Consider the following 19,799-nt stretch of genomic DNA (forward strand, 5'->3'; position numbering starts at 1 on the left):
ATTGTTTTAACCAGTTTTTGGTGAAATTTTCATGATGCTTTTGAAGGAAAATTGCAATTTTATGACATTGCTATATGATTTTGTATATGTATGTCTTGCATCTTAAAAAGTGTGATGACCTATATATTTTATAGTTTATTAGTTTTTACTCTAATGAAAGGTGAAAATAACAAACAGTGATCAATCTCATAATAAATTGAAATAAATTCACACTTTAAACTTTTATCAGATGATACTTGCGAGTATTGAGTTACCTTAAATAATCAAAATCTACAGTCTAATATGTTTAGAAGGTTTCACAAAAAATTAAGGTTATTCATCATGACAGAAGCTCATTATAGAAACTTTATTATTTGTTTTGAAAAAGATTGAGGTGTGTTATTGTTTACGAAATTTTCAAAATAAATGGATACTGATCCAAGTTTATTATATATATCACATTTCAAAGATACTTTAGGTAAAAGTTGAAATGTGTGATTATTCAAAATGACGAGCGATGCTTTAAATTACAAAATTAACGTTTCACTGGTCTGTTTGTTTACATGAAAAGACTCCAGTATTTGTTTACATAAACGAATCAAAAGCTGAGATATTGCTCTTATCCTTGCATTCAGACGGTCCAAATTTTGGTGAGTTATATTTTTGATTTTTAACATCAAAAATGAAAAAAAAAAATTCTTTCGAAAAACGTGAACCAGTCCCTTTAAGGAAATGTATTCAATATCAAGCAAAGGCCGTGATCTCAATCTCTTAATAGAAGATCATTTACACTTATTTGACAAAATTGTTGTTCCTATCCTTCTATATGGATGTGGGGTTTTGGAAACAATGGAGTTATTGAAAAGATACACTTAAAGTTTAGTAAATTGTTATTACATTTTAAGTCATCTACTCTAAATTGTATGATTAATAGTGAGTTAGGTCGACCACCATTACATGTATATTTACTTATAAAATCAATAATTGTTAGTTTTTGGTGTTGGATGCTGCATGGGGAAAATGAAAAATATTGTTACTTGTATATGTTATATAAATTTCTTGTAGATGAAAGGTGAAGATAACGAACGGTGTTCAATCCCATAACTCCTATAAGCAATACAAAATAGATAGTTGGACAAAGACGGACCCCTGGACACACCAGAAGTGGGATCAGGTGTCTAGGAGGAGTTAGCATCCCCTGTCGACCGGTCACACCCGCCGTGAGCCCTATATCTTGATCATGTAAACGGAGTTATCCGTAGTCAAAATCAGTGTGCCAAGAACGGTCTAACAATTGGTATGAAACACGTCAGACATAAATTTGACCAGATATCAACCAAAGTGATTTTTGAATTTAAAGAAAACATTAGATGACTGTGGAATATCTAATGTATTGTACAATGTTGACAACACCAATACTATCTATCATGCATGCGGAAGGCCGGGGTTCGAATCTCGGCCGTGACAGACCTAAGTCGTTAAAATAGGTAGTGACAGTTCCATCGCCAAACGCTCGGCATCAGGTGTGAATGTCACGGGTCCTCGGATATGACCTTAAAAACGGATGCCCCGTGTCACAGCAGGTGTGGCACGCTAAAGAACCTTCACTGCTCAATGGCCATAAGCGACGAGCATAGGCCTAAATTTGAAGCCCTTCACCGGTCTTGGCGACGTCTTCATATGAGTGAAAAATTCTCGAGCGAGACGTTAAGCAAGATACAATCAATCAATCTATCATGTTAAACAAAGGTTGAAAGATAAGTTTATTCAAGATTGGGTATCTGAATATAAGGAATCTTTTAAAGGCATAACTTTCAATATGTTTACAAATCCTACAATATAATCATATTGTCAAATATTTCAATATATATACAATGCAAATTAACCAGGTTTATAACTAAAAATCATAAATTATTCATAAGAACGGGAAAGTGGCTAGATATAGATAGAAACCAAAGAAAATGTAATATTTGCAGCTCTGATTCATTGAATATTGTTTAACGTCCCTCTCGAGAATATTTCATTCATATGGAGCCGTCACCACTGCCGGTGAAGGGCTTCAAAATTTCGGCCTATGCTCGGCGCCTACGACCTTTGAGCAGGGAGGGATCTTTATCGTACCACATCTGCTGTGACACGGGACCTCGGTTTTTGCGGTCTCATCCGTAGAACCGCCCCCATTTGGTCGCCTTATACGACAAGCAAGGGGTACTGAGGACCTATTCTAACCCGGATCCCCACGGGATTGCAGATCTGATATTGGAGATGAGGTGCATTATATTCTTATTTGTCCTGCTTTGAATGATATTAGGCGATATTATACATCAGAAATATTTCATACTAGACCTAATGTTATAAAATTTCATAATCTATTTGCATCCAAAAATGAAAATTACTTATAAAATGGAATGAATACATAAATGAATTATCGAGAGAGAGTAAACCCTCTGGGTTAATTGTATATTATAGGGTTATTGAACTTATATTGGTGAATATTGGCACTCGTTGGCTGTCAAAATGCACGCGCAAGCTCGTATAAGCTCAATATAAGTTCAATAACCCTTTTATTATATAGCTAAAGTATTTAGTTGTTAAATTACATCCCTTTCCACTCAAAATACTCCAAAATAGACGGGAATTCATCAATATTGACATCTAAGGTGAAGGTGTGCAATATCACAGGGCTCAACATTAACTTTTTTCCCTACTTGTCCATTCGGACAAGAGACAAAGATATTTACTTGTCCGAACTTCAACTTCACTTGTCCGAAAAAAATTTCTAAAATGGATCTAATATCGTCAACTTGAAAACTGTATTTAATTTACTTAATATATAGTCTATTTTTATACCTGCTTGATTGATTTTTTTTATCTTATTCTCTTGATAAAAACAACAAACGCATAAAACAAAATTTTATCTAGACTTCCCATCTTGAATCAATGACTTCGTAAGATCCATGGATGCATTCTCTCACCAGAGGGCGCGCTACATTGTGGAGTGTAGCGTAACGCCCTCTGGTGAGAGATTGCCATGGATGATTGAAAGTAGTACGCAATAAGCGAACACCAATCCCGATTGAGTTTGACTCAGCTAGTTTACATAGCGATCGAACTTCATTTTCCATGCATTTTACATGTACTTTCGACTCTCAACTACCGATAAACTTTTCACAAAATTGTTTGGAGACTTCTTTATATAAAAAAGCACTTGTCCAATCGGACAAGTGCCCATCAATATTCACTTGTCCGAAATGTTTTTCCACTGGTACCGGACAAACGTAAATGTTGACCCCTGTATCAGCATGCATTTCTTAACTGTTCAATATTAAACCCGTCATTAATGCATGAAGCAAACTAATTTTGTGAATGGGGGACATCATAATTTATGTACAGTAAAACATTTTGTTTAAATAAATGAATATGACATCAAATACCGGCTCTGTCAGATTCGGAGGACCGTCGTCTGCCATTTTGGCTTGGTTACGTCGTTACGGTAACGTCAATATTGAACGCTCATACTCGGAATGTTTCGGGCGCACACAATTTACACAATGTAAAGTTAGCGTTCAATAAATTCTCAGGATATTGAACGCTAACATTCTCTAGATTTTACGCAGATTTTATAATAGACTATTTATTAGCTATATGATAAAGTCTATTATTGTACTTATTTATCATTAAGATTGTGGTATATGAATTGCTTGTGCGTGTGTGAATATTGGTTTTGAATGCTTGTTTGATATTATATAAATATTGCATGTAGTTGAGGGTAACATTGAAAATTTTAACCCCGAGAAAACCATTGTCAACCGAGGCGTAGCCGAGGTTGACAATGGTTTTTCTCGGGGTGAAAATTTTCAATGTTACTCTCAACTACATGCAATATTCGTTTTATTATACTGAACGTTATATAAACAACAAAGCAGAAAGACTTACGTCTGTTGACATTTGATCAATCACTGTCATGCGATTTTTCGTATATCGATGCGGGTATTCGTGTTTATTACAAACGCTCAAACGACGTCGTCTAACAATCTACGGCGAACCGTACGCACATACATTTGACGCATGTGATAATTTTTATAATATCACCCGTTGTCAAGTACTGTTACCCGTTGCTAGATAATATCACCCTGGGGGGCGTGCTTTCTGTTCTCAGAGGGTAACAATATGTTTTTTCAAATGCTTCTTGACCAATCAGATTCGAGTATTTTACATGAAAGTATAATAAATTCTTCATGTTGTATTAACAGGGAATGATAGAATAAAAACTTGATACGGTGGGTTATACCTTTTGTAGAGTTTAAGTTAAGAACCAATACCCCCTGTTATTCATTGAGGGTCCCTATCTACATATGTTATAATTTCTAATCTATTTTTGTTGGATATTTAGAAAATCGTGTGATTAGAACGCTCAATTCACGATGACAGCCACACCGAGTGGCAGCCATCTTGGTGAATATGATCGTCCAGTCAAAAGTAGAAGGTATCGACGTGAACACTCCCTTATTGTAAATGTACTGGACAATTCTGCTGTGAAGCCAGATGCTATTATTGAATATGTGCAGGAAAATTGTGGACCAGGTACACTTTATGCATGCATCCCCAAGTCTGGAAATCTGTATGAAATAACATTGGATGGAAAAGCTCCTGTGCAATATTTACTTGAGGGCATCAACGTGGGGAATTCGTCATTCAAGGTCCATTAAGTAGTACAGTCTTCCATCAGCGTCAGTCTTTGTTTTACATTCGCCAGATTATTTTGATGACGAAGAAATCGAACACTCTTAGCGTGAGTTAGGTGTAGAATTGTTGTCATCAATAAATAGGAGATTATACCCAGGAACCACAGTTATAGTAGATGGTGCGTGTGAAACTACCACTGAATATGAGTTCTTTTCCATATACAATGAAATTTCGCGAAGAATATCATAGATGCATACACAATGGAGTTAAAAGTTTGTTGTTTTTTGTGTTATTCTGCTGTTGTGTATCATTACTATTTGCACTGAATTGAACTGGATTGTTCCAGAACTTCATGTTTATTTCCTCGTTGACACCTGTGACCTAGATTAATTTAAACAATATTTTATTATGTATGGAACATAAATGGATTAGGCAGCAGGCTTGCAGCCTATATAAACCTTCTCCAATAAGGTACAAGGTGATTACATGTATGTATAATGATGAGCATGAGTATATATACAATATGTATGATAAATATTGACAATATAAAAATTAATACATAATTCAAAAGGATGAAGATAGAATACATGTATCATGTATCACATAGCATGTCATGATAACATGGGAAATGTGTATTGTAAATGTATAGTAAACAAACAAAAACAGAAAAAATGCCAAAAATAAGGTAGATGGTTAATAGAAAATAAGAAGAACTTTGATAACAAGTAAACATAAAAAAAGGGGGGGGGGGTTACCGGTTCAAGGCTAAATACATAATACATATACTAGCAAGAGAATAGATAAATGCATTACAAATACATATTTTAAATGCATTGTTAAAGTCTTTTGCTTTGAAAGATGTAATTTTGAACAAATTTGAAGATCTTTGCATTATCGTTGAAATTAAGAGTTTCATTTCCACAGAGTAATAATTTTAAGGATATAGGAACATGCAGCTGCATTGCATTTATAGATTCAAATAAATTAAGTCTTAGTTCTGAGAACTGGACACATTCAAAGAAGAAATGAATGATAACCACATGATAACCACACATATCACAAGTAGCATTATCTCGAAGAAAATGACAATGTAAGTCAAAATTTAGGTCACTAGCATTATTTCTTAATTGACAATGAACAATATTTAGTCGACGTTTACCTAAATTAAACAATTTATTTGGTTTTCTATAACACATGTTTTTAATAGCAGTTTTAAACGACGCAAGAGTGGAAAGTTGTCTAATGTGAGCAGGTAGTTCGTTCCAAAATTGATTGTTGAAGGTAAGTAACTGTTCATGTATGATGATGTCCTACCTTGAGGTAAAAGAAACCTTAGGTTGTCATAGTTTCTTAGATTATGTAACTTTTGTGAAGGAAAGTAAGGTAACAAAAGTTATTGAAGATAGTGGGGAGCAATTCCATGAGCTATTTTGTAAAATAAAAGAAGTTTATGAACTTTTCTTCTGGTTGATAAAGTGTCCCACCCTAATTCATCATAAAGTGCTGATCTGGAAGAATTTACTCTCATTCCCGTAATAATTCGTGCTGCAGAAACCTGCATATTTTCTAGCAAATTGGCTTCTCTTTCAGTACAATTGTCCCACACTAAATCACTATATTCAAGAACTGGACGTATAAAAGAAAAATATATTTTTATCAATGATTGACGATCTAGAGTATATTTCAGCATACGCAAAATGTTTAGTCTACTAGATGCTTTTTCATGTATATCTAGTATATGTGAATTCCAAGTACCATCAGATTGAAATTTCAATCCTAAATGGGTATGACTTTCTGCATTCATAACTTCTGGGCCATTACAGTCAAAATTTACTTTAGGATGAGAAATGTGTTTTCTAGTAATATCTAAATTGATTGTTTTTTGTGGATTAAAATCCACAACCCATTTTGTAGACCACTGCTTTATTTTCTCCAGATCATTAGTTAGTGAATTAGCTTCTTGTATAATATCATCATCAACAATTACATATAAAGTCTTACACCATTTGAAAGATTATCAGATATATCATTAATATATAACAGAAACAAAAATGGCCCTAAAACAGATCCTTGAGGAACTCCTGAATTTGTAGATCTAGAAGAAGAAGTAAATCCACCTAAAACAACTTTCTGAGATCTATCAGATAGATAATTATCAACCCAATTGATAATTTGTTTTAATATGCCATAGTGTTTTAACTTATGTAAAATACCTTTATGCCATACTCTATCAAAGGCCTTAGATATATCACAGAAAATAAATCTTACATCTTTACCTTTATCAAGACTTGAAATAATAGTATTATAAATTTCAACAAGTTGATTGGTTGTCGAGTCTCCTGGCTGGAATCCAGACTGATATTTGTAGATAATATTATTGTCTAAGGCATAGTTGTAAAGATACTTAAATATGATTTTTTCCAGTACTTTACAAAATGCTGAAGTAACTGATATAGGTCTGTAAATATTTACATCTTGTGCACTACCTTTATTTTTATAAATAGGGGTAATATGAGCTACTTTCCACAATTTTGGAAGTTTGCCCGATGACAATGATATGTTAAATAATTTTGTAAGAGGCTTATAAATAGATGAAGCAATATTTTCTAGGTGATATACCATCAGGACCGGGGGGTTGTTTACATTTAAGGTTAGTAGTTGATCAAGTACTTCTTGCTCGGATATATTAAAACTATCAAGAGGATGATGCATAGGAGGTCCAGGACCATGGAGTGGTATATCGGGTTCTTGGTGCATAGTAGAAATATCAGCAAAAAATGAATTTAGTGCATTTGCCTTATCGATGGGGTGAAGTAATGTTTTACCTGATGATCTAATGGGTGGCATTGGCTTGTGATTGTTTGTAAGTTTTGATAGGGATTTAACTATCCTCCACCATTTGCCCGGTGGAAATTTTTTATCAATTTCTTCTGTGAGTTTTTTATTATAATTTTCACGAGAACGTCTTATTTCATTAATGACTTGATTACGTAAAGACCTGTATTTACTCCAATGTAATGGGTTTTCAGTTCTGACTGCTTTATGATGAATCCTATTTCTTTTCCGCATCAAACGTCTAATAGTATTAGTCATGAAAACTTTGTCTTTAGGTCTAATAGTGAAACTTTTTGTTGGTATATGGTGATTAATACATTCACTTGTATTTTGTAGAAAATTAGAGTATACATCATCTATATCAGTAGCACTGAAAACCTCATCCCACCTGCAATTCAATAAAACATTATTTAGATTTGTATAATCTGCTCTCTCTTATGCCCTATCACAAACACTTCATCAAAGTAGCATGAAATAAGTATTCACCATCTTGTTTTCAAGTTTTGTTCACAAAGCTACACACCCAGACATCTCTAACTCGTCATCTGAAATAAATTTAAAAGAGGCAGGGACAGTTTTACATTGCTCTATCAGCAAAGTTTCTGTTTGTCGCTGAAGTCACTCAAACGATTATATTCGAAATCACATCTAGAAAACGAACGCTTTTTTCTATTATGCCCGGAAACAAATCTTCATTAATGTTCAAAAGGTGACTATTAAGACGTTTTGACTTAAATTCAGACATGGCGCGTGGTCGGAAGATATTTTGAATGTGTAGAAAAAACCCCATTAATTATGCTTGAAAACTACTCACCATCAGATACATATATAACAGAGATAAGCACCTCCTACGGCGGCATGTTTACTGCTTAAAATGTGTGACGGTCCCACTTTTAAGTCGTTAATTCCTATTTACTGGTTTGATAAATTGATGCTGACTTAATTTTATTTGGAATCGAACGTAACAAGTTTTAAAATGATTTGATGATAAAAAAAAATATTCCGATTTTTCCGATTTGGATCATGTGTCGCCTTCTGAAACTTCACTTTCATTTTACTTTGAAGTGAAATATCTTCTGAAAATATTGTATCTTGAATGTTTTAGTGATAGGATTTGAACGATTTGAACTTGATATCTTTCATTCTTAAATCGGCATACGTAATTGAAATTAGTATGTGTATTTATACCAAAAAATAGGAAACCACGAGATATTACGAGACTTAGGAAGTTGCTAATCTTTGCTATGTCTCGGTCACCATAGAGCAGCACCTGGTTGTTGAATACAGGTAAACGTCCTTGGGGTACAAAATCAAAACCAGTCAGTACAAAATTGCACCAATCAAGATAAATCCTGATGATTTAAATTATAGTACAAGACAATTTATTCGGCTGCAACTACTTAGTAACTATCAAAACTTTGCAAGGTGAAAAATTGATGAAAAGGAACTGTGATCAATCTCATAAATACCACAAGCAACATGAAATTAAAAGTGGGACAAACACGAATATCTGGAAATATCGGAGGTGGGATCAGGTGCCCAGGAGTAATTACCCCTGTTACCTATAACTAAGCAAGCCATTTAGAAACCTTCATGTTTTTATATCGAAGCTTATTTTTTCCTATATCAATGTTGCAAGCATATATGCAGTGCAATTTGGTACCTTAGGTACTCCAGGCATCAGTGTAATTACATGTATGTGTGTACTAAAAACAGCTTGATGTCTCGATATACTTGATGCTGCCTGTAAAACATATTCTGATGATGATTTCGATTAAATATCCTTCTTTGAAGTATGATCAATACATTTTTTTTTTTTTTAAATTCTAAATATTTTGGACAGGTTTTAGTACGGTACTGTATCTATTGTAACTACGGGTACCATCAATGCGGATTTTGAACTCCCGATTCGCAACCGGTGCCCACTCATGAACAGACTTATTGTTCGCCAAGTTCACTCATCTTCAACAAATTTCAATTACATTTTTGCAGTCTTGTTTTGTTTCGGTATAACAAACATTTCATTGCATGAATGTTCGGGAGATATAAAGATCTGCTCTCTCAAGTAAAACATACTCCCCTCAGCATTGCCCGTGAGGGATATGATTATTTTTCTTGGGTGAACAGATCATCACTAATATGCAATAAATGTTTAATGATTATTAATATATATTGACTAAATAGAATTTACCAATAACCAGTGCAACTGTTACAAAGAAAACTGGTCAAAATATATAATTTTTTTCATATTAAGGCAGAAATAATTAGTTATAACCATTTCCGATAAAAAAAAAAAAAAAAGCGAATTGATCGGTATGGTGATTAAAATAACCAATCAACACTGGAAACGCATTTGGAGTGATCACCCTTTACTCATTGGAAACGTAAATACCGAAACCCAATATCATGAGGGGGGGGGGGGGGGCACCAAACTATCGACAGCCATTGTGATCACATTTTGCGTACACTAAGTCAAGATAATAGTCATGGTTTTGCCACATACTGTGCGAATTGAATATTCGAAAAATTAATAGATATATACGTATTTGAACTCTTGACACACCGAAACTCGTACATTCATCCAACTTAATGATTCACATTGGAAAAAAACTTTCTTGTAATTCATGATTGAAATAAAGTTTTGTTAATTTTTGTCGCATATGACACGAGAAGATAAATAAACTTTTGTTTATTTTTGTCGCATATGACACGAGAAGATAAATAAACTTTTGTTTATTTTTATCGCATATGACACGAGAAGATAAATAAAGTTTTGTTAATTTTTGTTGCATATAACACGGGAAGATAAATAAAAAAAAATGTATATATAATTTTAAAGTGCATATTGACCTCCCATACATTTTTCACCAGACCGACAGTCTCTACGTGATCAAATATCAAGATAAAATCGCACCGTGTATGTATAAATTGTTCCATTGGCACCAAATCCAGATATCAATGCAAGTTGAAGTTAATTATATAACTTCAAAATATATTAATTTTTTAATTTGAAAAGTGATGAGAGCAAGTTTATCGTGACTTGTAACATGTCTAATTTTTGCATTGAATATGCAAGATGCGGCGATTTTTGCATATACGAAGTTGAATCTAGCCTGAAAAACATGTTTTCTGTTGAAGCCACAACTTGCTCCCCTAACTTTCCTTTTGCACTGAAGTTCACATGTCACATAAATCAAACATCTTTCACTTAAAAACCCCGGGGTGCCGTGCCAATGATGAAATTTGTATGTACGGAAACCCTGTTTATGCATATGAGTTCATTGTGAAAGTCACTATATACGTGCAGATTAGGGACGATATCAAGATCACAATATAATATGGATATTACTTTAGCATGTATGTTATATAAAGAAGAAATTGAAAGTATTTCAATATCAAAGAGAATTAATATAACTCATTTGACAGAAACTTTTATACGATTGCGATTTATTGTTTGACAGCGGTGGTCAATAACGAAAAAATATTTTGACATTTCCAACTGCAAAAGGAAGGTAGATATGTACGTCATGACCTTCATCATGACGTATTTTTCATTGTGACGTCATGTAATGTGCCAGTGCGGTAAAGTACATTTTTACAGCACTGGCATTGTAAAGGTAGAACTCTTCTGTGTTTGTATCGCATTACCTGTGTCTTCATCACGTGACCTGTAGAGGTAGAACTCTTCTGTGTTCGTATCGCATCGCCTGTGTCTTCATCACGTGACCTGTAGAGGTAGAATTCTTCTGTATTTGTATCGCATTGCCTGTGTCTTCATCACGTGACCTGTAGAGGTAGAACTCTTCTGTGTTTGTATCGCATTGCCTGTGTCTTCATCACGTGATCTGTAGAGGTAAGGGGGGGGGGGAGGGGGCACCAAACTATCGACAGGCATTGTGATCACATTTTGCGTACACTAAGTCAAGATAATAGTCATGGTTTTGCCACATACTGCACGAATTGAATATTCGAAAAATTAATAGATACATATGTATATACGTATTTGAACTCTTGACACACCGAAACTCGTACATTCATCCAACTTAATGATTCACATTGAAAATAAAACTTTCTTGTAATTCATGATTGAAACAAAGTTTTGTTAATTTTTGTCGCATATGACACGAGAAGATAAATAAAGTTTTGTTTATTTTTGTCGGATATGACACGAGAAGATAAATAAACTTTGGTTTATTTTTGTCGCATAGGACACGAGAAGATTCAATGATTTAATACCCATATAGCTTTCACTCCTCTTAATTCCTCTCTCACCCAGACATGTTTGAAAATGAAATGAGATAAAACAGGGAAATAATAAAAAGGAAAAACGAGGGGGATGTGTTGTACTCAATCAAATTAGTATACCATTGGAGTTATTTCCTTGTAACGGTCTGTAGAAGTAGAACTCTTCTGTGTTTCTATCGCATTGCTGTGTCTTCATCACGTGACCTGTAGAGGTAGAACTCTTCTGTGTTCGTATCGCATTGCCTGTGTCTTCATCACGTGACCTGTAGAGGTAGAACTCTTCTGTGTTCGTATCGCATTGCCTGTGTCTTCATCACGTGACCTGTAGAGGTAGAACTCTTCTGTGTTTGTATATCATTGCCTGTGTCTTCATCACGTGACCTGTAGAGGTAGAACTCTTTCGTGTTCGTATAGCATTGCCTGTGTCTTCATCACGTGCCCTGTAGATGTAGAACTCTTCAGTGTTCGTATCGCATCGCATTGCCTGTGTCTTCATCACGTGATCTGTAGAAGTAGAACTCTTCTGTGTTCGTATCGCATTGCCTGTGCCTTCATCACGCGATCTGTAGAGGTAGAACTCTTCTGTGTTCGTGTCGCATTGCCTGTGTTCGTATCGCATTGCCTGTGTCTTCATCACGCGATCTGTAGAGGCAGAACTCTTCTGTGTTCGTTTCGCATTGCCTGTGTTCGTATCGCATTGCCTGTGTCTTCACCACGTGATCTGTAGAGGTAGAACTCTTCTGTGTTCGTATCTCATTGCCTGTGTCTTCATCACGTGCCCTGTAGAGGTAGAACTCTTCGGTGTTTGTATCGCATCACATTGCCTGTGTCTTCATCACGTGATCTGTAGAAGTAGAACTCTTCTGTGTTCGTATCGCATTGCATGTGTCTTCATCACGCAATCTGTAGAGGTAGAACTCTTCTGTGTTCGTATCGCATTGCCTGTGTCTTCATCACGTGATCTGTGGAGGTAGGCCTCTTATGATATGATTTGTGTCTTGAAAGACTAAAGCAAGCATTTTCGTCAAAACAATATGATGTTTAAACGTTTGATATAGGCAGTGCCACTCGTTGACTTGGAATACTGTGTGAAGTAATGCACAAAATGGAATTTGTATCATCGAAAACCGTTAAAGTTTTCAAAAAATATTTTAAAGTAACCTTTCACAAATAATCATTGGCAGCGCAATGTATTTCATAACGTTTTCTAGCTCTCTTCATGACCAGTAAAAACAGAGATATCTTGATAATTTCTATTAGCACATCGGTGGTAAATCGGTGATGTAATCAATGCTCACTTGTCACTGCAGTACCGAAGAAGCTGTGTGTCACTCGACGGCGGGAACTGAAGCGCTCTCTATCGATCAGATGCGTGTCAGCAGCAGAGACCTGCACTGTTCTGAAACAAGGTATGTTTCATTTGTTTTTATTTTGTCATCGCTTTATACTTATCAATTACGAAAAATTAATCAGTCGTTATTTTGTATTTTGATCAATTGTAACGAATCATCCTGAGAAGAAAATTCAGCAAGTCTGTATCTTTTCGATGTTTAACAAAAGGGTCTGTGAACATTTTATTCCCCAGAGAGTGTGAACAGAGTGGTGCGTGTTAATGAATTGGACTATAAAACTCTGTCTGTAATCGTAACAGTTCTGGATCTGTTCTTCTTTACAAAATAAAACCTCGATCAGTATTTTCATTTAACCATCAAAGAGGATTTCTAAATTAGGCCAATGGCTGTCAAAGAAGTACTGCCTTCTCTGTTTCCGCTAATGCCCTTCGTCGATTTAGTTACAACCTACATTTAAAGCTATTATTAATTTCTTTTCATTAACGATGTGTGGAGTTGATTTCAACGTTCCTAACTTGCAAGTTATAATAAATAATGTTCCGAACACAATTCTGTTAATCAAACAGAGATAATTAGTGTATGAATAACAAACAGACGCTATTTCAACATCAGGACGCAAACCGAGCATTGAGGCAGGGAGCCACATGGAGTTGCAATCTGATATGAAGTAATGCAAAATCATATTTTGTTTGTAGTTCGTGAGAACGTAGAACTAACTGCGGACGCAGATGACGAAATTTGGAAGTAACTACCACGTGGACGACCCCGAGGAATCGCCTCCATTACGTCGTCGCCATACATTTTCCATGTGAGTTTTTCTAGTATCGTCAAGTAAAAAAACAAGGATCTTTAAAAAATGAAAAGCGTGGAGAGATCAATGATGATGTGCATACAACTATATTGAAAAGTAGTTATGAAAGTTACTGTTCAAAATGTCAAATAATATCGATTTTTAGTTCCTGACATTAATATCAGAATACCGTAGATTAAGGGATATATTAATGTTTGAGATGTGTATATAAATGCGGTTTAATATCATTTTATAACAGCTTTTAATCCTTTGTTAATTTCTATCTTGATTTCTTGTATAGTAATATGTCATAAAACTTGTACATCCCTGCTGTGTACACGAGGTTCGGGTTCTTTAATCCCAAACAACGCCGTCCCCAGTAAGTCGAGATTGTTACTTCACCTAGTGCTCGGTATTAGAAAGCCGGTCCTTCGGATGAAACCTTAAAGTGAATGTGGTAGGATGAAGAACCCACACTGCTAAATATCCCGAGCATCTTGCAGGGGTCTAATATTGTGATGCTTCACGTGTTGACGTGTATATGAATGAATGCAAAATGATTGAAGGGACGTAACATAAGTTTATAAAATATTTACATTTTAGAACATGAGAGCTGCGTTTGATATCGTGAACATCAATATTAGTTGTAATCACAGTTCCTATTTTGTTTTTTCGTTGTAATGCAGATTCTCAACCTCGGATGACAAATCGGCATGTCAGAGGAAACTTTCAAAGAAAATAACAGGTACGATAAACCATTCATGAAAATAATCTTTATCTTTTTCTCGTCCATAACAAGAATACCTGGTACACATCGATCACAATGCCCTGGAAGTGCTGTCAGTGCAACTGACGCTGATTTTTGTTTTCATATAAATGTCTTATAAATATCAAAATGGACCCAGAGTTACTAAGGCTACGAAAACGTCTCCCACTGACCCTGAGACTAGGTTCTGTAACCATCAGATTTCTTTTGTTCTGCACATAACATTGAATTAATGACCTTGGACTATTTTTTTCTTCATAAGTTGGCACACTGAAACACAATCTACAAACTTTGACTTGTCGTAAGTACAACACAGTATGACTTTCAAAGAAACTTGCTCAGCCCGCTTAACGAACTGTGGAATCATTCTCATTCGTGGGAGTCCTCTCTGCGGAGACTTCACCCCGAAATATAAACGTGTATTATGGAAAATGAAGACTGATTTGAGGGGGGTGGGGGTTAAAACAAATTGGTGGGAGCCAGTTTTCGTGCATTGTCAACATTTCAGTTTCATTGCAATGTGATTTCATGGATATGATTTCTCGGACGTTAAATATGATATAAACTTTGTATTTCGTTGTGGTTGGATTAGACGGTACCCACGAAAATTGAAACCCCACGGGATTTAATAATGACACTGTATAAACTTTATTATTTGTTTTGAAAACAAAGATTGAGGTGTGTTATTGTTTACGGGGTTTTCAAAACAAATGGATATTGATCCAAGTTTATTATATATATCACATTTCAACTATACTTTAGTTAAAATGCGCCATTTAAAAGTTAAAATTTGTGATTGTACAAATTGAAGATGCTTTAAATTACAAAATCAACGTTTCACTGGTTTGTTTGTTTACATAAAAACACTCTTGTCTTTGTTTACATAACACAGAATCACAGCTAAAATACTTCTCTTATCCTTGCATTTAGACGGTCCAAAGTTTGGTTGTCAGCATTAAATGAGCTATGTTTTTAATTTGTAACATAAAAAATGAAAAACATTTCTTTCGAAGAACGTGAACCAGTCAACGAGACTGTTGAAACCCTTGTATCATCAACTTGTTTGTCAGTAGCTTGCCTCGATTTAAAAACTGACCGTACACAGAACAAGCTCTTGCGTATCGAATCAGTTGAGATATATATATACACCATATGCAGGTGATAATGGATATTGCTACATAAATATGGGAAGTTATGTGTAGGATATCATTAATGTTATAATTGACTTCTTTGTGAGGTAACTTTAATATTATTGACACAGCTGTTACGGTAGCCTACTGGTTAGGTGATCACTTCGCAGCCCTGGGGTCCCGGGCTCGATTCTCTACCCCGGTGCCGCTTCACACCTAAGACGTTTGACATACATATAGGTTGTGACTGTTCTCTCGCCAAGCGCCTGGTATCAGAAGTGATAGTCGCGGGTCTCCTAGATATGACGTCAATAGCAGAGATCCCATTTCATGGTACGCTCTGGTAACAAACCCTTCTCTCTTTGATCTTCAGCACCATGCATCCAAATTGGTGGTACTTCATCTAAAGCTGATGAGGTCTGTATACACAACTGTATGAGGAAAAAAATATCGAGTAGGACGTGAAACAACAAACGATTGATTGATTGTATATTGTTTAACATCCTCTCTAGAATCTTTCACTCAAATGGAGAGTCACAATTGCCGGTGAAGGGCTGCAAAATGTTGGCCTATGCTCGGCTCTTATCGCCGTTAAGCAGGGAGGAACCTTTATCGTGCCACACTTGCTGTGACACGGGGCCTCGGTTTTTGCGGTCTCCTCCGACAAGCAAGTGGTACCAAGGACCTATTCTAACCCGGTTCCCCACGAAATAACAACAACCGAGCAAAATAATTTTGGTATATTTGTGATATATCATCATTACTGACACCAGTGTCAATAACATGAAGACCTATGACATTAAGATATACCAATGTGCCAGTAAGACTTTATTGTGACCCACTCTAAACTTGAATCCTTATTAATTTTAATGTTGACTATATAAAATGATGCATTATGTCCTTTTACACATATGTACATCATTCATTTTAGGGGATGAACATTGGAGAAAAATACACACAACAAACGAAACTCCAGTCATTTTCCATACAAGACCACATCATCGTCTTTCATTCCGACGATCCTTGAAGCGCTTGAAAATTCCATTCCGAAAATCCCCGCTAAAACAGGAAAACAAGCAAGTCCCTAAATCCCGCACATCGTTGTTTCGTAGATTTTACATATGGGTGCATTCCAAATGTGGAATAGAACATAGGCATAAAAGTCGGTTTGACGAACATTCCACTACTAAACTTCATCGAAACGTCACCAGAACAACAGCAGTGGACTCGCTGTCCCACGAAGATAACCATCAGACTCCTTGTTATCGTTATGAAGAAACTATCCATTTGGAGCCAGTCGGAAACGACTTGAACTACGTGTATATATGTAACAAATCCCCAGAAACTGTTTCCTTGGACTCGAAGAATGAATCAAATGATTCATCTTGTGCACGGCCGGTGTCTTCTAACATGCTTCACGTTTCTGCCATACATGTGCGGATCAAAGATATTTCACCGGAAAGACAACCTTTAGGAGCCACCTCTAGCTGCCCCCCAAGGAAAAGCAGTGGAGTGGGCTGTTTGAATATAAATTTTTATGGAACTTGGCCTCTAACAAAACGAAAACTGGACGAGAAGGGTAAGTGTTTTAATGTTTGTGCACAATCGAACAAAAACTATCTCGAGAGATAAGTTTCATAATGGGGTATCTTAGAAATTAAATATGTCAGAAATTATTAGCTATTCGGTCACTTTTAGATCGGGCATGGTCTTCACAAACTATAATACATTCAAACGTTTATTTTTAGAAGATCAGGTATCGTCTTCACAAATTACTATTCATTCTTGAAAACGGCCTCTTTTAGACGATTGGGCGTAGAGAGTGGAAAACATCATCGGAGAATGAATTAGATTGGAGATATTTCATTTCCGCTGAAGTCAGCCATGATTGATTTATGAATACCCTGAATCATATTTAAAACACATACATTCATCATAAATTTTACTGACTTAAAATGTCAAAGTATCATGGATTTTATCACATTGACTTTTTGACTGAAGACTAGGTAACAACAATAGGTACGAACTTCACCGATTATAAGACATTCAAAAGTGTTTCTTTTAGAAGAACGGCTATGGTCTTCCACTAATTTTTACATGAGTGTGGCCTCTTTTCCTTCCATAGACTGTTGCTGTGTAATTACATTTTGTATACTCTCGTGATTCATAAATGTCACGCGAGATTCCTGCTGCCTTAGCATGAATAAGATATTGAACTGTGTTTTGTGAAATTGCATTGAGGCTTTTTATAAAGTTTGTTAGTTTTAGAACGTGAAACAATTTTTTTTACTTAAATCTAAACATGGAATATGACTTATATGACACGAACAATATGAAATTGTCGAAGTTGTTCCATCTTCAGACATCTTCGCTAGCCAGGGGAGATGATACACGGTGTTTCTCTGTCACAAGAGAGAAACCGTGTATCTTCACCCTTGGCTAGCGAAGATGTTCTTCAGGACGATAGAATGTTTTCCTAGAAATAAAATAACTAGATAAATAACAAAAACAAACCAGACTAAAACTAAAATACAATGGCTGAGAACAAACATATACATATTGATTGATTTGTGTATGCGGGGTTGTTTACATGGAAGGAAATCTGTTCTTTATGATTTTCAGGCAATAAGCGGGGATGGCATATAAAAGGGGGGGGGGGATATATTGAAGGAGCACTGTATATTGTAAATGGATGGTGGGATTTTTGTAATCATCGTATCATTTTGAAAGGTTCATCAAATGAAAATAATTCACCATAGGAATTTCCAAAATTTTGATTACTGCTGGATTTATTTCATCTAGAATTAATTATTGGAGTCAATGGGAAGAGCATGTTTTATCAAACTATTTTTAAAAGAAATTACATTTTCATACAAATCTCTTGGTTGAAAGTTACATTTTTTCTATGAAAATATGAAATAAAATTAATCATTTACCGCACACATTTTAAAAAAAAAAATTGGAATTTTCTTAATTTTACGATGGTAAAACTTCAGTAACGTTTCAAATGCAAACGGTTAACTTATAATCACTTACCATTCACTTTCATCATTAATTAACAATAAACATTTCTTTTGATTTAAATCATTCAAATTTGTTCATTATCGTTTGAATACATGAAATGTTTTTGGCGAAATACAATTGTAATTACATCGACTGCATCCCATTTTATTCTGTGAAAAGTATGATATGACGGAAGTCATGGGATAAACGCAAGATAGATTTTTTGGGGTGTTTTTGTTATTTTTAAAATTTTCTTTTCCTCCATTCCCTATAATTTGTATCGGTTAATGAAATTCAGCACGTTTGGAAGAGTATATAACGATTATACATGTTAGGAATACTTCTCCGGAGAATGGGTTAAATTCTCGTAAAAGACGTCCCTTGATTTAGAAAAGGAGACCATTGCCCTAAGTTTATGGCATTTTATTAGTCTTAATTTTCATAATCAGTGAGCTGGGTTCTCTCTATTCACACGAGTTCGCTAGTGGTTCCCCGCTGAAGAGAAATTACTAAATACAACTGCGGCCATATTCACCCGAGGTAGTGTTTCGGAGTTGAATTTCTTTTTGGTCGGTCAAAGTTTAATAAGTTTCATAGGGCTCATGGCGGGTGTGACCGGTCGACTTTTGAATCATTCAAGGCACCTCATCCCACCTCTGGTATATCCAGGGGTCCATGTTTGCTCAACTCTCTATTTTGTATTCTTATAGGAGTTATGATATTGATCACTGTTCGTTATCTTCACCTTTCATGCATATTCAAATGACCACGCAGTTACTGATGTGCACGTCTATACTTGCACGTGATCTATACTTGCACGTGATCTATACTTACACATGAACTATACTTACACGTGATCTATAGTGAAAATGAATTGGTTTCAAAAGACTCAACATTTAAATCAGCATATGAGAGTCCCTGTTTAGTTACCTATATGAATTTGCTTCCTTCTCCATTTCACGATATTGAAATTAATTATTCATAATGAGTGTTGTGAACCTGACAATTTCCTT

General features: G+C 35.4%; 1 protein-coding gene across 5 annotated transcripts in view; it reads left to right on the forward strand.

Annotated features, from left to right (window-relative positions):
* Nucleotides 1-13,061: 13,061 nt before the first annotated feature.
* The window catches only part of LOC125649285 (kinase suppressor of Ras 1-like), a 55,561-nt gene continuing 48,823 nt past the window's right edge, over nucleotides 13,062-19,799 (forward strand). For 3 of the 5 annotated variants that reach the window (XR_008803188.1, XM_048876721.2, XM_048876723.2), the window contains exons 1-4: nucleotides 13,062-13,154; nucleotides 13,793-13,905; nucleotides 14,574-14,632; nucleotides 16,715-17,362. Coding sequence is in view for 4 of the 5 variants with exons in the window: in XM_048876721.2 (XP_048732678.1) it covers nucleotides 13,826-13,905; nucleotides 14,574-14,632; nucleotides 16,715-17,362 (787 nt within the window). In the remaining variant the exon portion in view is untranslated. Of the gene's footprint in view, nucleotides 13,155-13,792; nucleotides 13,906-14,573; nucleotides 14,633-15,936; nucleotides 16,117-16,334; nucleotides 16,604-16,714; nucleotides 17,363-19,799 lie in introns of those variants that run through there. The other 2 variants (XM_056165810.1, XM_048876722.2) reach the window with 2 other exon arrangements.

Source organism: Ostrea edulis, chromosome 5 (genome assembly GCF_947568905.1).
Source record: "Ostrea edulis chromosome 5, xbOstEdul1.1, whole genome shotgun sequence".
Classification (NCBI taxonomy): domain Eukaryota; kingdom Metazoa; phylum Mollusca; class Bivalvia; order Ostreida; family Ostreidae; genus Ostrea; species Ostrea edulis.